The sequence below is a fragment of the Lithobates pipiens genome, unplaced genomic scaffold (genome assembly GCF_037356315.1).
Source record: "Lithobates pipiens isolate NorthernLeopardFrog02 unplaced genomic scaffold, aLitPip1_a1.2 Scaffold_3, whole genome shotgun sequence".
In the NCBI taxonomy this organism is placed as follows: domain Eukaryota; kingdom Metazoa; phylum Chordata; class Amphibia; order Anura; family Ranidae; genus Lithobates; species Lithobates pipiens.
Window position 1 is genome coordinate 143,711,708 of NW_027507790.1, and position 17,622 is coordinate 143,729,329.

The 17,622-nt window shown below is 42.9% G+C and overlaps 1 protein-coding gene across 2 annotated transcripts in view; it reads left to right on the forward strand.

The window, feature by feature from the left end:
- CHD1 (chromodomain helicase DNA binding protein 1) overlaps nucleotides 1–17,622 on the forward strand; it is a 162,130-nt gene that overhangs the window by 20,572 nt on the left and 123,936 nt on the right. Inside the window, exons 3-6 of one of the 2 annotated variants that reach the window (XM_077462337.1) lie at nucleotides 2,369–2,564; nucleotides 5,646–5,765; nucleotides 6,506–6,573; nucleotides 14,037–14,201. In XM_077462337.1, the coding sequence (XP_077318463.1) occupies nucleotides 2,369–2,564; nucleotides 5,646–5,765; nucleotides 6,506–6,573; nucleotides 14,037–14,201 (549 nt within the window). The remainder of the gene's footprint in view (nucleotides 1–2,368; nucleotides 2,565–5,645; nucleotides 5,766–6,505; nucleotides 6,574–14,036; nucleotides 14,202–17,622) is intronic. The other variant, XM_077462338.1, reaches the window with a different exon arrangement.

Genomic DNA, 17,622 nt, shown 5'->3' on the forward strand with positions numbered 1-17,622 from the left:
CTCTCTCCTTCGCTCTCTCTCTCCTTCGCTCTCTCTCTCCTTCGCTCCTCTCTCTCCTTCGCTCGCTCTCTCCTTCGCTCTCTCTCTCCTTCGCTCTCTCTCTCCTTCGCTCTCTCTCTCCTTCGCTCTCTCTCTCCTTCGCTCTCTCTCTCCTTCGCTCTCTCTCTCCTTCGCTCTCTCTCTCCTTCGCTCTCTCTCTCCTTCGCTCTCTCTCTCCTTCGCTCTCTCTCTCCTTCGCTCTCTCTCTCCTTCGCTCTCTCTCTCCTTCGCTCTCTCTCTCCTTCGCTCTCTCTCTCCTTCGCTCTCTCTCTCCTTCGCTCTCTCTCTCCTTCGCTCTCTCTCTCTCTCTTTCGCGCTCTCTCTCTCTCTTTCGCGCTCTCTCTCTTTCTGTTGTACTGTAAAGGGCTACTTTTTTTTTTTTTATAACCCCATTATGTTACTAAATGTCTTAGATCTGGTTCACATCTATGTGTTTTTTGGTGCGTTTTGCAGAAGCGCACTATAGTTCATTTACATGGTTTCCTATGGGACACGTTTACATCTATGCTTTTTTTATTTATTTATTTTCTGCTGCTGTGTATTTGGAAACGGTCGGACTTTTATTTATTTTATTTTTAACGCAAAACACCGCTTTTTTGGGACAATATACTTCAATGGAGAAGCTGCAGAAAAGCATTATTAATCTGCCCGACAACAAATTGGCCAAAAAAAATGCAAAAACAGAATTCACAGCAAAATCAAAACGCACAGCAAAAAGCACTGCAGAGACAGATCAAAAGCAAACTGCATACCGAGCCTTATGCTGGTCACACGGATCAATTTTCAGACGAAAATCTTTGTACATTCTCTGAATGAAAGAATGTTTTGAAATTTTCACTCATTTTTAACATTCTGTTTTTAAAATGAATGTAGTTTCTGAATGAAAATCACATGCACTGTCTGAAAATTCCTTTCACCGAGCAGTTTTCTGGTTCTAAATGTTCTCGTCACTGTGGTTGAAAATGAACATTGATTTGACCCCCACAAACGAAACCAAAAGAACAAAAGAAAATCAAACAAACATTCTTAAAATTAAATTTTATTTTATTTTTATTTTTTTGAGGAAAGATCTCCTCTAATAGTATATACAGTATATCTCTTCTGTCTGCTGTTCTCAGAGTGGATTAGAGATTTTGCTCTTTAAAGAGGAAGTAAACCCTGATTGGGTTTACTTTCTCTTTGATTCCCTGCAAAGGTAAAGCATAATGGACTACTATGCATCGCATAGTAGTCCATTATGTGTCACTTACCTGACACAGGAGCCAGCAAAGTCACCGCTGTCCCCTGCAGTCCAGAGCATCCATCATCTCGGTGGGTCTCGCTGCTCTGCCGCTGTCATTGGGCGAAACCGCTATTACGTCACTCCCACGCATGCGCGCGGCAACCGCCACGTGCAGCATATTGCCGTTGACGGGTGCCGTGCCTGCGCGCCGCTGTCTGCGGCGCATGCGCCTGTCTTTCGCTAAATATCTCCGAAACCATGTAGGTTTAGGAGATATTTCTTGGACCTACAGGTAAGCCTTTATCTAGGCTTACCTGTAGGTCAAAGTTGGTTGTAAGGGTTTACAACCACTTTAACCATATAGTTATATTTACCTCTGCATAGAGATATTTAAGAATTAAATAGCTTTTCTTTCTTTTTTTTTTTTTTTGTTACATATTAACTAAATTATACACCACACTTTTTTGTTTTTTAAGGTTATTAACCGATTAATCGAAAACAATCGGCCAATTGATCGATTATGAAAATAATCGTCAGTTGCAGCCCACAGCTTCTGTGGACCAGTGACATGTCCCAGAAAGCTGCAGGGAACGAGGGGCGAATGTAAGCACAGATCACCACGGTGATCTGGCCAGAAGTGGGCCAAAAAACACATCTCAAATGTTAAGTAGGAGAGGGAAAGAGAGAGTAAAACTTTCCCTTTTAGGTGACGTTCTGCTATAAATTACAGCATGCAGGCTAAAGGAAATCTACTCTTGATCCTTGTGTGTGGTTATTCTGTACGGGAGTAAGAAGAACTCAGATTCTAATAAATTGAGTCAGTTTTTTGACTAGTTACTATATTTATTGGATTGAATTAGTAGCTCACTGAATGCGTTCACTTTATCTGGCGTTGCTCTTATTGGAATCCTTGTATATCTACTTAAGTTCTGTCCCAGAGAAATGTAAGCGTGATACACAGCCATTTGCAGCATACTAGAATGTTATTGGTTAGTTTGCATAGCAACATGTATTGTCATGCTGTCATTTTCCTTAAATTTAAAACGGACATTATTACATTGTTGGGAATAACAACCCTTCCATCCTTTTTATTGTATTTTTCTGCAGTAGCCGATCAGATGATGAATCTGGTTCTGGCTCAGGGTCCTCCTCTGGCAGCAGCAGCGATGGAAGCAGTAGCCAGTCTGGGAGCAGTGATTCTGATAGTGGTTCAGAATCTGGAAGCCAGTCTGACTCTGAATCAGACAGTTCAGAACAAAAGCCAACTGTTCAGTCAAAGCCACCAAGGTTGGATGGGGCTGAGGTAATGTACCATTATAAAAGAGACGCTGAAGTTTGTATAAGACCGCCTGCACACAGTGCTTGTTAGCTCCTGTATGCTGAGGTATAAAATCCCAGGTGTGCCACATACAGCTGCCAAGCCAATGGTTGTACACTGGTGTGCTTGGTTAAATGCCAGTCGCTTCTGCCTCTTGTGTTTTGCAGGTGCATGCACATACGGGGATTCTCCCTGAACACATCACACTTTTGTTTGGGGGGAAAAGTGCCATACAAACATGCACAGGTAAACGCTGAAACAGAAACTATCTGCATTTACCCTGAGCACAGCCACATACAGAAATTCACTTGTAGGACACACTGGAAGCGCTGGGAATTTTACACCTTGGCACATAGCTGCTAAGTGTCTTTGTGCATGAGGCCTAAAGCTTCAGATAGAACACATGTAAGTACATGACTAGTTTTTGCCATACAGTTCAACAATTACTTGTGGTTGATCAAATTCTCTTTATTTTATACAGTCATTTTGTTTTTTGACTGCCGGAGAGCAATTTACCTAATAAATCCACTAGTGTAGAGGGGCTTAGGGCCGGTTCACACTGCGACGCGAGGCGAGGCGACACGGCTCGCCTCGCCTCGCTCCCGCAAGTCGCCCCCATTCTGTACAATGGAACCGTTCTGAGAGGAGCGACTCGAGTCGCTCCGACTCAGAAAAAAGGTTCCTGTACTACTTTGGGGCGACTTGCATTAACTTCTATACAGAAGTCCTCTGCAAGTCGCCGCTGAGGTCCGTGCAGGTCGCGGCGAGGCAAGTCGGAGACGCCTCGCCGCGCATCGCTGTGTGCACCGGCCCTTACAGCCAAAATACAATGAACAATTGTTTCAAATTGTCTAAGGTGCAGAATATCAACATATCATGTAACAAGTGTTTTGAGATCAGATATGTACCGCAAATGTTAATCTGTCAAAATGACCTGTATGGCTGAGCTATTTTTATGTGAGCTGCTTGCACTGTGTATTTGTGTATGCAAAATACTTGCACATGCTTTTTCTGTAACCCAAAATGCTCTAATATGACAGTGCCAACTTCCATTAAGAAGGCTACACTTGCACAAGAGCAGCTGTCTAATACAGGGGTTGACAAATTTGCTTGGAATCTAGGAGCCAGCTAAAAAAAGTTAGGAGCCAGGTCCGTGACGGCGATCTGGACCTGTCCCTGGCCTGACATGGAGACGAGTGAGGGGAAGATAGCCCCAAGCCCCTCACCTGTCTCCAAGTCATTGCCCATAGCTCTTAGAGGAACATTTTATTTATTTATTTATTTTTTTCAAATGACACATTTTTTTTTAAATTGCATTTTAGTGTAAATATGAGATGTGAGGTCTCTCTGACCCCAGATCTCATATACAAGAGGACCTGTCATGCTTTTTTCTATTACAAGGGATTTTTACATTCCTTGTAATAGGAATAAAAGTGACACAAATTATTTTTATTTTTTTAAAAGAACAGTGAAAAAAATAAAAAAAGTTAAAATAATAAAAAAAAATATTTTAAATGCGCCCTGTCCCGCCAAGCTTGCGTGCAGAAGCGATCGCATATACGAAAGCGGTGTTCAAACTACACATGTGAGGTATCGCTGCGATCGGTAGAGTGAGAGCAATAATTCTAGCCCCAGACCTCTGTAACTTAAAAAGTGCAACCTGAGGAATTTTTTAAACGTCGCCTATGGAGATTTGAAAGGGTAAAAGTTTGTCGCCCTTCCATGAGCGTGCGCAATTTTGAAGCATGACATGTTGGGTATCGATTTACTCGATGTAACATTATCTTTCACAATATAAAAAAAAAATTGGGCTAACTTTACTGTTTTCTTATTTATTTATTTTTTTATTAAATACATTTTCCCCAAAAAAGTGCGCTTGTAAGTCCGCTGTGCAAATACAGTGTGACAGACAGTATTGCAACGACCACCATTTTATTCTCTAGGGTGAATAAAATATATATATATATATATATATATATATATATATATATATATATATATATATATAATGTTTAGGGGTTCTGAGTAAAGGGAAGGAGATAGGCTGGCAGGCAGGGGAATTAGCATTGCATCCATTAGCATTGCTGGTTGTAATTCCAACGGCCACCACAAGAGGGCGCCAGATTCCAGAAGGAACCATAGGAACGTAGAAGGCCTCAAAGCCGGGGGCTTAATTACTGGCGGCGCGGCTCAACGCGATCGCGCCGGGGGGGTCCGCGGAGACGGCATACCCCCAGCTGTGCTGCCCCAGGAGCCAGGTCGCTAATTCTAGTCGCAAATGCGACCTGGCGCCCGGGTTTTGTCGAGCCCTGGCCTAATAGTTAATCCATCAGTGTGATGGGTGTCCTCACTGGCCAATCAAGAGGCCAGAAAAGTTCAGGGAGTCAAACTATATTGTTAATAGAGGTTTGTATTTGCATAATGGGGCATCTAGATTTTTGGGCTCACATACCCTGAAATAAATGTATGGTTATTACTGAGTGTCTGCACATTCATTCTTGTGCTCCTGTTCTATGCAGAAATGAGAACAATCACTTTACGTTTTTCGTATTTTATTCAACTATTATAGATTTTCAAGGAGTTCTTTTCAATACACTTATGTTAAAATACACTACATTTTAAGGGGGACATTCTGTTAAGTTCAAAAACAGCATGTCGTAATGCCGGAAAGCTTTATTTATATAGTCTGAACGTTGACTTCGGTCAAGCTAGACACTGCACATCACGTGATATTGCCACATCACCCAATAGGATAAGTTTATCTCTGAAGGTGGGCATAGTTTTTCTGAGCTGTGTAGCTTTCTTCAACACTTTAATTTTACCTTGTGCTCAACATGTGCACCCTGTCGGAAAATACCCAACTGTTTCTGTCGCACCTTACTGTCTATTTTCATGTATTATAAATAATCCTGCAGGTGCTGTAATACACTAAGGATATTTGCTTTATTAAGGGGTCCAATGTCCAAATGCATGAATCTTGAGGTTTATGTGAATCCTAATACCCTTATAATTGACAGCAGGAATTCATAGCTCATATAATGCACTATTTTTACTTCTTATTTACAGTTCTGGAAATCAAATCCCAGTATTCTTGCTGTGCAGAAATCAGCGATGTTGAGAAAACAGCAGCAGCAGCAACTACTACAGCAGAAACCACCAGCATCTTCAAATAGTGGCTCAGAAGAGGTGTGTTTTGATTTTTGCCGTGTGTGTATATTAGTTGCTTATATAGTTGGTTTAAATGGTAGGTCCACATGAAGCTGCCCAGATTACACTCTGCCTTCTAATATCTCTGTGCGCATTCATTGTCCTGATGAGGAAAGTTGCAATGTCTGCATCACATTAGAATTCGTTTTTCTTAGGGATGGTTTCCTGGGCTCTGCTGTCTGATCGAGGGGCCCGGAAGCAATGTGACCGGTGGCGACAGCTGCACAGCACAGAGAGAGGGGAAGTGATGATCTGTCCTTCCTCCCTTCCTCTCTCCCTCTAGGTATTGTCACGAACGTCAGCGAGAGCAATAATTCTAGCATCACACCTCCTGTGTATCTTTAAACTGGTAACCTGTAAATGCATCTAACGCATCGCCAGTAGAGAATTTTAAGTACTGTCGTTTGACGTCAGACGTGGTTTTAAAGCGTAACATGTTGGTTATCTATCTGCTCAGCGTAACATTTTTTATTTTACAAAAAAAAGGAGGTATTGTGTTTGTGTACAATGTTTAAAAACCGTTGCGTACCTACTGTGTGACATAAAAAATTGCAACGCCAACCATTTTATTCTATGGGACCAAAAAAAATGTTTGGGTGTTCTAAGTAATTTTCTAGCACAAAAAAATGTAAAGAGAAATGTCAAAATTGGCCACTTGTCAAGCACTGTTTGTTTTTTTTCATTGTTGGGTTTCCTGTAACTTTGGTTTTCTTTTATAGGACTCCTCTAGTAGTGATGGCTCCGATGAGGAATCTTCAAATGACCATAAAAAGAAGAAACGCAAAGAGTATGTAGATTTTTTTTTTTTTTTTCTTTTTTTTATCTGTGCTTCCAATCTAAATGTGCTGATTTCTTGTCCTTTGTCTAAATGTTTCTTGGTGCTGGTGTTATTTTCATTGCTTCATACCCAAATCTTTGTTCACTGCCAAGATCTTGTTTATCTTCCAAAACGAGTGCTTTTGATAACCTGGAGTATCCTACAAAAGATTTCATTTGGAGAAAAGCTGCGTGCTTGTTATATAATTTAACATAAATCCATGCCAATCATTCTGGGCTTTTCCTAGCAGTGGCAGTTTACATCTCAAACTTAAGCCTTTCAGTGTCTTAGGTTTGCACTTAGCTGTGTTAGTCTGAAGTCTCTGGAATTAGTATTTCTTCTGGTATTTCAGCTGCTGTGCCTTGGTCTTTGTTCTGCCAGTGCTAACCTGAATCCTTGCTTGCATATTTGTGGTTAATTCTGCAGTAGCTTCTTATGTGTGTCACTTGTTTTGCTGTTTGGTTTATAGTGCAATTTACTGTCATACAATTACATGGGGTGCTGTATGTATGTTGGTGTGTGAGGTAGAGGTGGCTTGTTTATAGCTTTGAAAGATTATCTTCTGTATGACTAAAAAGGCTAAACCCACTCAAAATGAATATTTCAGTTTTTTTGGATAGTGGCAGTGAGTTAAGTCATTCAAATTCATTGAGTCATTGAAATATTTACAATTTTCGCAATTTTATCTGTTGAAATCAAGGCTCAATTCATCTGCTTCAACCAATACAAGTACATGTTACTATTGCCAGTGGATTCCATAATCTGTTCATTTATTTTACCCATCTATGGTTTAGCCTTTTGTTTACTGAAGTAGTGTGGGGGGAGCAAATTGCTATGACAGCTTAATCTTGATTTCTTATTGTACATCACAGGACACAGAGCCATAGTAGTTACTATGTGAGTTATAGTCCACCTTCATGTGATGGACACTGGTACGCCCTAAGACAAAAAGCGCACTCCCTATATAACCCCTCCCACTACTTGGGAGTACCTCCATTTAAAAAAAAAATAATAATATATATATATATATATATATATATATATATATATATATATATATATATTTCATTTTTTTTTTGCCAGTGTGTAAGGTGTTGGTCACGAGTAAAGATGTGTTGTGCTGAGCTCCACCGGAGCAATCCTTGCTGGGGGCTAGCCATGCAGACTGGATCCATTCAAAGGGCCTTTTTGGCTGAATTGAATGGTACCCAGGCCTCATATCTGAAGAACGAGGTCTTGCCTGTAAACTCTTGTCTTTTTAGAGAGCTGGACCCCAGCATCCAGTACTTTTTGGTAGTAAGGCCATACGTTTTTACTGGCAGAGGTGCTATTACAGGTCCAGGATAGTGGGTTTCCTCGCGAATCCCCAGCTCCTGAAGGTTTAACGGAAACCACCGTGAAAGGTGAAGATTGGGTCTGTTGGTTTACCACAGAAAATCCTGCAGCGGGAAAGGTAATGCCAGTTTTCTAAGAATTTTTTTTTAATTTTCTTATGAATGTCTCTATTTAAAATCAGTAAATGATGTCATGCCTATGTGTCACCACTGGGGGCTGTATTAAGCACTCACTGACTCACGCTGAGAAAGCACGCTGTGTCAGGAGAACTGAGATGCTTTTTCCTTCAGGCAGACAACGGGACCTCCAGTTGAGGGGGGTTGTCCTTCCCACCAATCGCCCCACTGCTAATTGTCGTTTTCTCTTTATGGGGGAAGACGTGCTTTAGGTTTCTTTTGGGGGGGGGGAACTGGTGCAATCAGCACACAGCTTGGCGGCTTACAGACACCCCCCGCGCACCATGCTGCTTCATCCCGTGGGTCCCAGAGTACCTGTAGCCCATCTCTAGCTAAAGGGGAAGAGCTGTAGGCAACGGAGGTGGGGGGGGGGGGGTGGGGGGCGGCGGGCGGCTTGGTGACATTGGCGTGCTCCGACGTCCAACACAAGGAGTGCACGTTTTTTAAAAGCACAGTTTGTGTTGCAGGTTGTGGAGGGACATGAGCAAAGGTGGCATTAAGAGGTTTGGTTAGACAGGCATTTCCTTTAACACATTTTACTGCTGCATCAGGCTGTGCATTAATAGCAACTTTACTGGACTGTCGCTCAAGCAGTGTATGCATTCCTTCTGGTAGTACCTCTGCCTTGTGCATTTGGGCTCTGAGCGGAAGGGGGTTAAGGAACGCCTCAAAGGGTTCTAGAGGGTCTGTTGCACGACAGCCTAGATCCATCTCTAAAAAGATGGCATCCTCCTCTGAGAGTGATGTGATAGCTCTTGACACTGTAGCCCCTGTATATATCACTGAGGAGGTTTTTTTTTCTCCTACCATTTTAAGTTTGGCGCAAATGATTGATGCGTTAATCGTGTCTCAGAGTGGGCCTAAGTGTAGCAGATCCCCGTCCATGGCTCGGGACCCTCATGCTGAAGAACAAGGGACGAGAGATGATGAAAAGCTCTCAAAAGATCAGAAAGAGGATGATGACTCATCTTCCAAAGATGCTAATATGGAAGGATTGGCTTCACAGGAGAGACTACTGGTACACTCCCTCACTAAATTGGTTCGCTCAACTTTTTTACTGCCTGTGACGCAGTCAGTCGATGTGCCCACCTCCGGTTTCGGGTCATTAAAGCCTCCCCAATCTGATTCTTTTCCTAACCATTCATGGCTGAAGAAGCTATTCCTCCTAAAGTTTTCTATACTTTATCCTTTGAAGGAAGAATTCTATAAGAAATGGGGGATTCCAGCAATTGATGCTGCTATATCCTCTGTGAACAAGAACCTGACTTGTCCTGTAGACGATGCTCAAATGATCCAACAGATACGTTGAAATTGCGTTTTAAAAACCTCTCTCGCAGGTTCAGTTGTTCAGCCTGCATTGGCAGCAATCTCAGAGTATCTCAGTTCTTAAAGGACCAGTTTCTAGAGGTACTCAAAATTATTCCTGATCAGCAGGCCTAGGAGTTGGCCAGTATATCAGAAGCATTGTGTTTTCACAGTAGGTGCTATTAAAGATTCTATTCTCCAAGCCTCACGGCTCATGCTAGTGCACGTGCGTAGAATCCTATGGTTGAAAAATTGGTCAGTTAAAGCACCATGTAAAAAGCTCTTGGTCAGTTTCCCATTTCATGGTTATTTGGAGACGATCTGGATAAGTATATCCAAAGAATTTCTAATGGGGAAAAGTTATTTTACCAGTAAAGACGAAGTTTAAGTGTTTTTCCTTTTTAAACGTGCAACTTCAGTGCCGTGGGCATCGGCCCCCAGGCGGTCTTGACGGCTGCCACCGTCAGGTTCAAGAGGAAGACCTTGTGGTCAGTTCCAGGGCCAAAAGAGGACCTGGGGCAGGAAACCTGCAAAGCAAAATACTAAAGCCCCTTTATGAAGGGGCACCCCTGCTCGCTGGAGTGGAGGGGAAGGCTTCTACACTTTTCAAAGATTTGATAGGAACAATGTCAAGAGAGATGGGTGGCTTCCTCAATTTCTCTAGGTTACAAACTAGAGTTCCGAGAATTCCCATCTCCTCATTTTCTCAGATCACATTTTCCCAGAGAAGAGAGGGAAAAGGAAGTCTTTCTGGTTTTGGATCATCTCTTGTCTCAAAGGGTGATATCAGTGGCAGGGCTCGACAAAGCCCAGGCGCCAGGTCGCCATAGCGACCAGAAATCGCACCTTGGCATTTAAGCTGCCACCAGCCCACTCGCTATAACTCCCGATGCCCCAGGCATGCAGTGCATTAACACTGACCGCCGTCGTCCTCCCTTCTCCACACTCACGCAGCACTTGATACTTGCCGCTGAGTGTGTGAAACTGACAAGTAACAGAGAGGAGGATCTGCCAGATTTGAGCTTTGTCGGGGTGGGCGGGATCCAGCAGCTATCAAACACCAGCCAATGGGATCTGGGCGGGCCGCTACGTGTAGGTGGCCCCGTCCCCTTTCTTTAGAAGCCCAATGGGCTGGTGTTTGATAGCTGCTGGGTCCCGCCCACCCCTGACATCAAGCTCAATTCTGACAGCTCCTCTCTCCTCTGTTACTTGTCAGTTTCACAGTTACTGAGTGCTCGGTGTGAAACCTGCCAGTGCCACCTGCCACCGCCGATTAGTGTCATCTGCCAGTGACAACCAGCGCCGCCTGCCAATGCCACCGCCAATCAGTGCCACCTGCCAGTTCCAAACCAGCGCCACCTGCCACTGCCAATCAGTGCCACGTGCCAACCATTGCCACCTGCCAGTACCAACCAATGGCAGTTCCAAACCAGTGTCGCCTGCCAATCAGTGCTACCCAGTGTCGCCTGCCAGTGGCAATAGTGCCACCTGCTAGTTCCAAGCCAGTGCCACCTGCCAGTGTCATCTGTCCATTCCACGTGCCAACCAGTGCCACCTGCCAGTTCCAATCCAGTGCCACCTGCCAGTGCCATCTCCCTAAGCCTACCAGTGGCACCTGACAGCCAACCAATTACATCTGTTGCCAGCCGTACTTTCTGTTCAGCCCATAACCCTGATGTAACAGCGTTACATTGGCATTTTTGACTGGTTGCTCCATTGTGAGTTGGGGTTAGGGGGTGGAAATTACTGACCTTACCCCGGGAGCTGACAATCCATACCACTCTAAAAAAAAAAAAAAAAAAAACAAACTGGCTCCTAGATTCAAAGCAAATTTGGCAAGCCCTGAACAGTGGTTCCCACAGAAAAGCAGGGGTCGAGGTTTTATTCAAATCTCTGCGTGGTACCAAAACCAAACTGGCAGGTCAGACCCATTTTAGATCTCAATGATCTAAACTGGAACTTGAATATCTGTTCCTTTCACATGGCGTCAATCCGATCAGTTGTCTCCATCCTACAAGAAGAATTCCTGGCATGAATCAACATGGGGCTGATCATACAGTTCAAAACGGGGTGTTCTTACCCCAGGAAAGGATCAGTTCCATAAGGGAACTGACTTGGCTTGTTAAAACAAAGAAAAGTCCTATTCGGCTTTGCATGAAGTTGTTAGGAAAGATGGTGGCTTTTTTCGAGGCTGTTCCTTATGTGCAGTTTCATTCAAGACTGCAAAACAGTATTCTGTCAACTTGAAACAAGAAGATCCAGGCTTTGGACTTTCCAATGTGCTTATCCCCTGAAGTGCATCAGTGCCTCAATTAGTTGATATCCAGGAATTTTCAACAGGGCAAATCCTTTCTACTAGTATCCTGGAGGGTGGTAACAACGGATGCCAGCGTTCTAGTCTGGGGCGCAGTCCTGGCAGAAGCATCTGTCCAAGGGAAGTGGTCCAAATCAGAGAGGACCTTGCCCATCAATATTCTAGAAATTTGGGCAGTACGTCTGGTCCTAGAGGCCTGAACGCTCAGACCACAGAATTGTTCTGTCAGGATTCAATCCGACAATGCCATGGCTGTGGATTACATCAATCGCCAAGGGGACACAAGAAGTCGTGCAACCCAAAGAGGTGAATCATGTTCTGTCTTGGGCAGAAAACATCCTTTGCCTATAGGAGGTTTTCATTCCAGGGATAGAAAATTGGCAGGCGGACTACTTGAGTCACCAACAATTGCTCCTGGGAGAATGGTCCCTTCACCCTAATATCTTTCTGTCCATATGCTTCTCACTCTCTCATGCGTCTCATAACCTTATTCAGTGGGTAACATGGATTAATCCTCCAGTCGGGACACTCCTGAATCTTGGGATTTGAATTTTAGTCCTGTCGGCTTTACAAAAAACAGCCTTTAAAGTGTGTGTGTGTGTGTGTGTGTGTGTGTGTGTGTGTGTGTGTGTGTGTGTATATGTGTATGATATTCCCTTGGTGCTTTTGTTTTTTGGTTGCCATATCCTTTGCTAGCATAGTATCGGAGTTGGCGGCTCTTGTAAAGAGCCATATTTGATTATTCATAAGGATATTGGGGCCTCATCCTAGATTCCTACTGAAGGTAGTGATCGTTTTTTTTAAACCAGGATATTGTTCTGCCTTTTTATTTATTTATTTTTCCTTCCAGAACCTCGGTCTGTGGAAGAGAGGTCACTACATTCTCTTGATGTAGTGAGAGTGGTCAAGGTCTATTTAAAGGTGACAGCTCAGATTCACAAAACTGATGTTTTGTTTGTATTGCCAGACAGTCCTAAAAGAGGACAAGCAGCATCAAAATCTACTATTTCCAAATGGATTTGTCAAATGTTTGTTCAGGCTTATGGTTTAAAGAGGGAAAAATCCTCCTTTTCATGTTAAAGCGCACTCCACCAGGCCTGTTGGTGCTTCTTGGGCAGTGCATCACCAAGTCTCCATGGCTCAGATTTGCAAGGCCGCAACTTGGTCTTCAGTCCATACATTTACCAGATTCTACCAAATTGATGTTAAAGGTCATGAGGATATTGCCTTTGGGCGCAGTGTACTGCAGGTTGCAGTATGAATCCTCTGGTCTCTTAGTGCCCTACTTTGTTGCGTCTCCCTCCCTTCAGTTGCTATAACCAACTAGTAACTACTATGGCTCTGTGTCCCGTGATGTACGATAAGAAAACAGGATTTTTATAACAGTTCTTTGAAGTATATCATGGGACACAGAGGTCCCTCCCTTCTTTGATATACATGTGTATTGCTTGGCTACAAAACTGAGTTACTTCCCAGTAGTGGGAGGGGTTATATAGGGAGTGCACGTTGTCTTGGGGCGCGCCAGTATCCATCACCTGAAAGTGGCCTATAACCCACATGGTAACTACTATGGCTCTGTTTTCCGTGCTGTACTTCAAAGAAAAGAAAAATTTTACAGGTAAGCTGTTATAAAAATCCTGTGTTTCTTTCCCCAAGGTAATACAAAAATCTGTTGGGTCACGTTTTGGCTCATTTGTTACTCTGAAATATTATTCTTGGATGGACTTAGCCTTTTTTCTCGACCAGAGTGTCCCCTGTCAGAAGGTTTTTCCTGTGTGTACTTTTTTCTTATTTAAATAAAGCATTCAGGCTCAGCACATGTGCTGTAACAGTAAGGAGTAGAAGGAAATTAGTCGAAGGAAATGGTGTTCAACAACTCTACTTTGGATGTTTTCTCTCAAATGGCGAGCTTTTGAAAGTTGGTGCTTTATTTACCAGTTCCTTTGCTGTAAGAGTGGCTGTTACTAACAGTTTGGCCACTAAAGAAGTGTATATGAATATGACCATTCATCTGCACCCTCCTACATATCTGCCACATGAAAAATGGAGGCCATGATTACCAGTATGGGTCTAAATGCAGGAAGAACTGTCTAATCAGGGCCTATTAACATTGGATGATAGTTTTATTATAAAAGTTAATGTTTTTTGTGTGTATATGAAGTAGTTTTCCTTTTTGTAAGTGAGAGATTAAGAATGGGTGATTCAATGGGGCGTTGCTCCCTATTTTTGTGGTATGGATGTGTGTTTGAAGCAAGCTTGCATGTTATAACTTTATATCATTTCCGCCCTCTCAATATGTGCAGTGAAGATTGGCAGATGTCCGGCTCAGGTTCTCATAGTGGCTCTTCATCGACCAGTTCCAGTTCAGATTCTGACTCAGGGGGGGATAGACAGAAAAGCAGCAGTAGGGACAGCGAATCTGATTATGAACCGAGCCATAAAGTAAAAAACAAGAAATCTCAAAACAGGTAAGGGCTAGACTCTGATGGTTTTCCTCTATTTAATCTCTATATAACTGGACAGTTCCAGAACTGTAGTAATAAACATTTAATGCAATTGCATTTCACTTTCATAGATTTACAAAGAACATTGTACCTTTTTTTTTTTTTTTTTTTTTTTTTTTTATTAAATACTATTTCTTGAATGAAAATACATCAGCACATTAAGCTTGGTGCAACTGTATTAGCTATGCAGACTTGTTTTTCTTTCACAGACAATGAATGGTTTACTCAAATGAGTTGTAAGTATGGTGCTGCTTTTAAATAATTTATGGAGACTATCGATCTAAAATATCTATAATTTTTTGCGTTACTGTATCTGTACAGTCTATCAGACAGTTATTAAAAAGCTTGCACGTTTATGATTTGCTCCAATTAAAATTGCTTTTTCAAATCTGTTAGTTTTATATAGGCTCATCAAATGGTTAGGATTGATTTCTGTGTGAAATAGCACAGCATTGTTTTGTGTGCAACTAATAGTACGTTGTACATGTGGATAGAGCAGGGGTTGACAAATTTGCTTGGAATCTAGGAGCCAGCTAAAAAAGTTAGGAGCCAGGTCCGTGACTAAGATCTGGACCTGTCCCTGGCCTGACATGGAGACGAGTGAGGGGAAGATAGCCCCAGGCTATCAAGGGATTTTTACATTCCTTGTAATAGGAATAAAAGTGACACATTTTTTTTTAAAAGAACAGTGAAAAAATTAAAAATAAAAGTTAAACTAAGAAAATTTTTTTTTTTAAAAATACACCCTGTCCCGCCAAGCTTGCGTGCAGAAGCGAACGCATATATGAAAGCGGTGTTCAAACCACACATGTGAGGTATCGCTGTGATCGGTAGAGTGAGAGCAATAATTCTAGCCCTAGACCTCCTCTGTAACTTAAAACATGCAACCTTTAGAATTTTTTTTAAACGTCGCCTATGGAGATTTTAAAGGGTAAAAGTTTGTCGCCATTCCATGAGCGGGCGCAATTTTGAAGCGTGACATGTTGGGTATCGATTTACTTGGCGTAACATTATCTTTCACAATATAAAAAAAAATTGGGCTAACTTTACTGTTGTTGTTTTATTTTTTTTTAATTAACCACCTCGCGCCCGCCCTATGGCCGAATGACGGCCGTAGAGCAGGCGCGTTCGTCCGGGTGGTCGTCCCTGGACGTCCTGATGTTTACTTCCGCAATGCGCGCTGCCGCGGGCGCGCATCGCGGAAGTTCTGTGTTCGCCGTGTCCCCCGGGAACAGGCAAACGCAGATCGCTGTAAACGGCCAATCACAGCGGCCGTTTACAGCCTGATCGGCGTGTCCAATGGGAGATGATCTCATATGTAAACATATGAGATCATCTCTCAGCGCCGCTCTCCCTCCTCGCACAGACAGTGTGAGAGGGGAGAGATGAACGGCTGCAGCGGCAGCCATTCTGCCTGTAGTAAAAAAAAAAAAAAAAAAAAAGTAAAAAAATAAAATAAGTGCCATCCTCCCCCAGCAGTGCCATCCTCCCCCAGCAGTGCCATCCTCCCCCGTGCCATCTGTTGTCAGTGCCATCTGTCGTCAGTGCCACCTGTCAGTGTCACGTGCCATCAATGCCACTTATCAGTGCCATCTGTCATCAGTGTCACGCGTCATCGGTGCCATGTATTAGTGCCATCTGTCATCGGTGGCACGTATTAGTGCCACGTGTCTTCAGTGCCACATGTCTTCAGTGCCACATATTAGTGCCATCTGTCATCAGTGCCACCTGTCATCATTGCCACGTATCAGTGCCATCTGTCATCAGTGTCACGTGTCATTGTCCTGGTGCTTCAAAAGTGTAATAAATAGTCAACAAGTTAGATGTGTAATTTATGTTCCTAGAACACATGATGGCGCTACCTGCATGTTGGGCCTCTCTATGTGGCCAGGCTGTGAAAAAGTCCCACACATGTGGTATTGTAATACTCAGGAGGAGTAGCAGAATTTTTTGGGGGGCGTTATTTGTGGTATACACATGCCACGTGAGGGAAATAACCTATTACAATGACAATTTTGTGGAAAAAAAAAAAATGAAAAATCTTAATTTTGCAAAGAATTGTGGGAAAAAAATGACAACATCAAAAAGCTCACTATGCCTCTTACTAAATACCTTGGAATGTCTACTTTCCAAAAAGGGGTCATTTGGGGGGTATTTGTACTTTCCTGACTTGTTCAGGTCACAAGAAGCGAGATAGGCCACCAGTACATCAGATGTGATCAATTTTGTGCGATTCGCACCACAGCTTGTAGACTCTCTAACTTTCACAAAGACCAAATAATATCCACTAATTTGGGTTATTTTTACCAAAGATATGTAGCAGTATAAATTGTGGCCAAAATTTATGAAGAAAAATTAATAATTTGCATAATTCTGTCACAGAAACAAAGAAATATGCGTTTTTTTTCAAAATTTTCGGTCTTTTTTTCATTTATAGCGCAAAAAATAAAAACCCCAGAGGCGATCAAATACCACCAAAAGAAAGCTCTATTTGTGGGAAGAAAAGGACAAAAAATTCATTTGGGTACAGTGTTGCATGACTGAGTAATTGTCATTCAAATTGTGAGAGCACCGAAAGCTGAAAATTGGTCTGGGCAGGAAGGGTGTTTAAGTGCCCAGTAAGCAAGTGGTTAAATAAATTTATTTTTCCCCGAAAAAGTGCGCTTGTAAGTCCGCTGTGCAAATACGGTGTGACACAGTATTGCAACGACCACCATTTTACTCTCTAGGGTGTTAGAATAAAAATATAATCTTTAGGGGTTCTAAGTAAAGGGAAGGAGATTGGCAGGCTGGTTGTAATTCCAATGGCCACCACAAGAGGGCGCCAGATTCCAGAAGGAACCATAGGATCGCAGAAGGCCTCAAAGCCGGGGGCTCTATTACCGGCGGCGCGGTCCGATGCGATCACGCCGGGGGGGTCCATGGAGACAGGATACCCCCAGCTGTGCTGCCCCAGGCGCCAGGTCGCTAATTCTAGTCGCAAATGCGACCTGGCGCCCGGGTTTTGTCGAGCCCTGGGATAGAGTAATGGGGATGGCAGACTGGGCACTACATTAACCACTTTAAAAAAAATAAAAAGCCTGTAAACGAAACGCGGCTAAACGCGAGTTACCACGTTTGGCGTCGGAAACTTTGGCATCTGAACTAATTTTTGCCTTCAGAGAAAAGCCTAGAAACGCAACTTAAACGTCATTAAACTAACCTGTGTACATGTACACATAAGATCACATTGGATGAGTTCAAGGGCAGTTGAAAAAAGCATCCAACTGCCTCTGAATGTCTGTTTACCAGCAGAAGTGTACATGAGGCCTTATACACACACACACTAATTACAACAATCAGATCTCAGGTGAGAGGATGGTTACTAGAGCTGCACAATTAATCG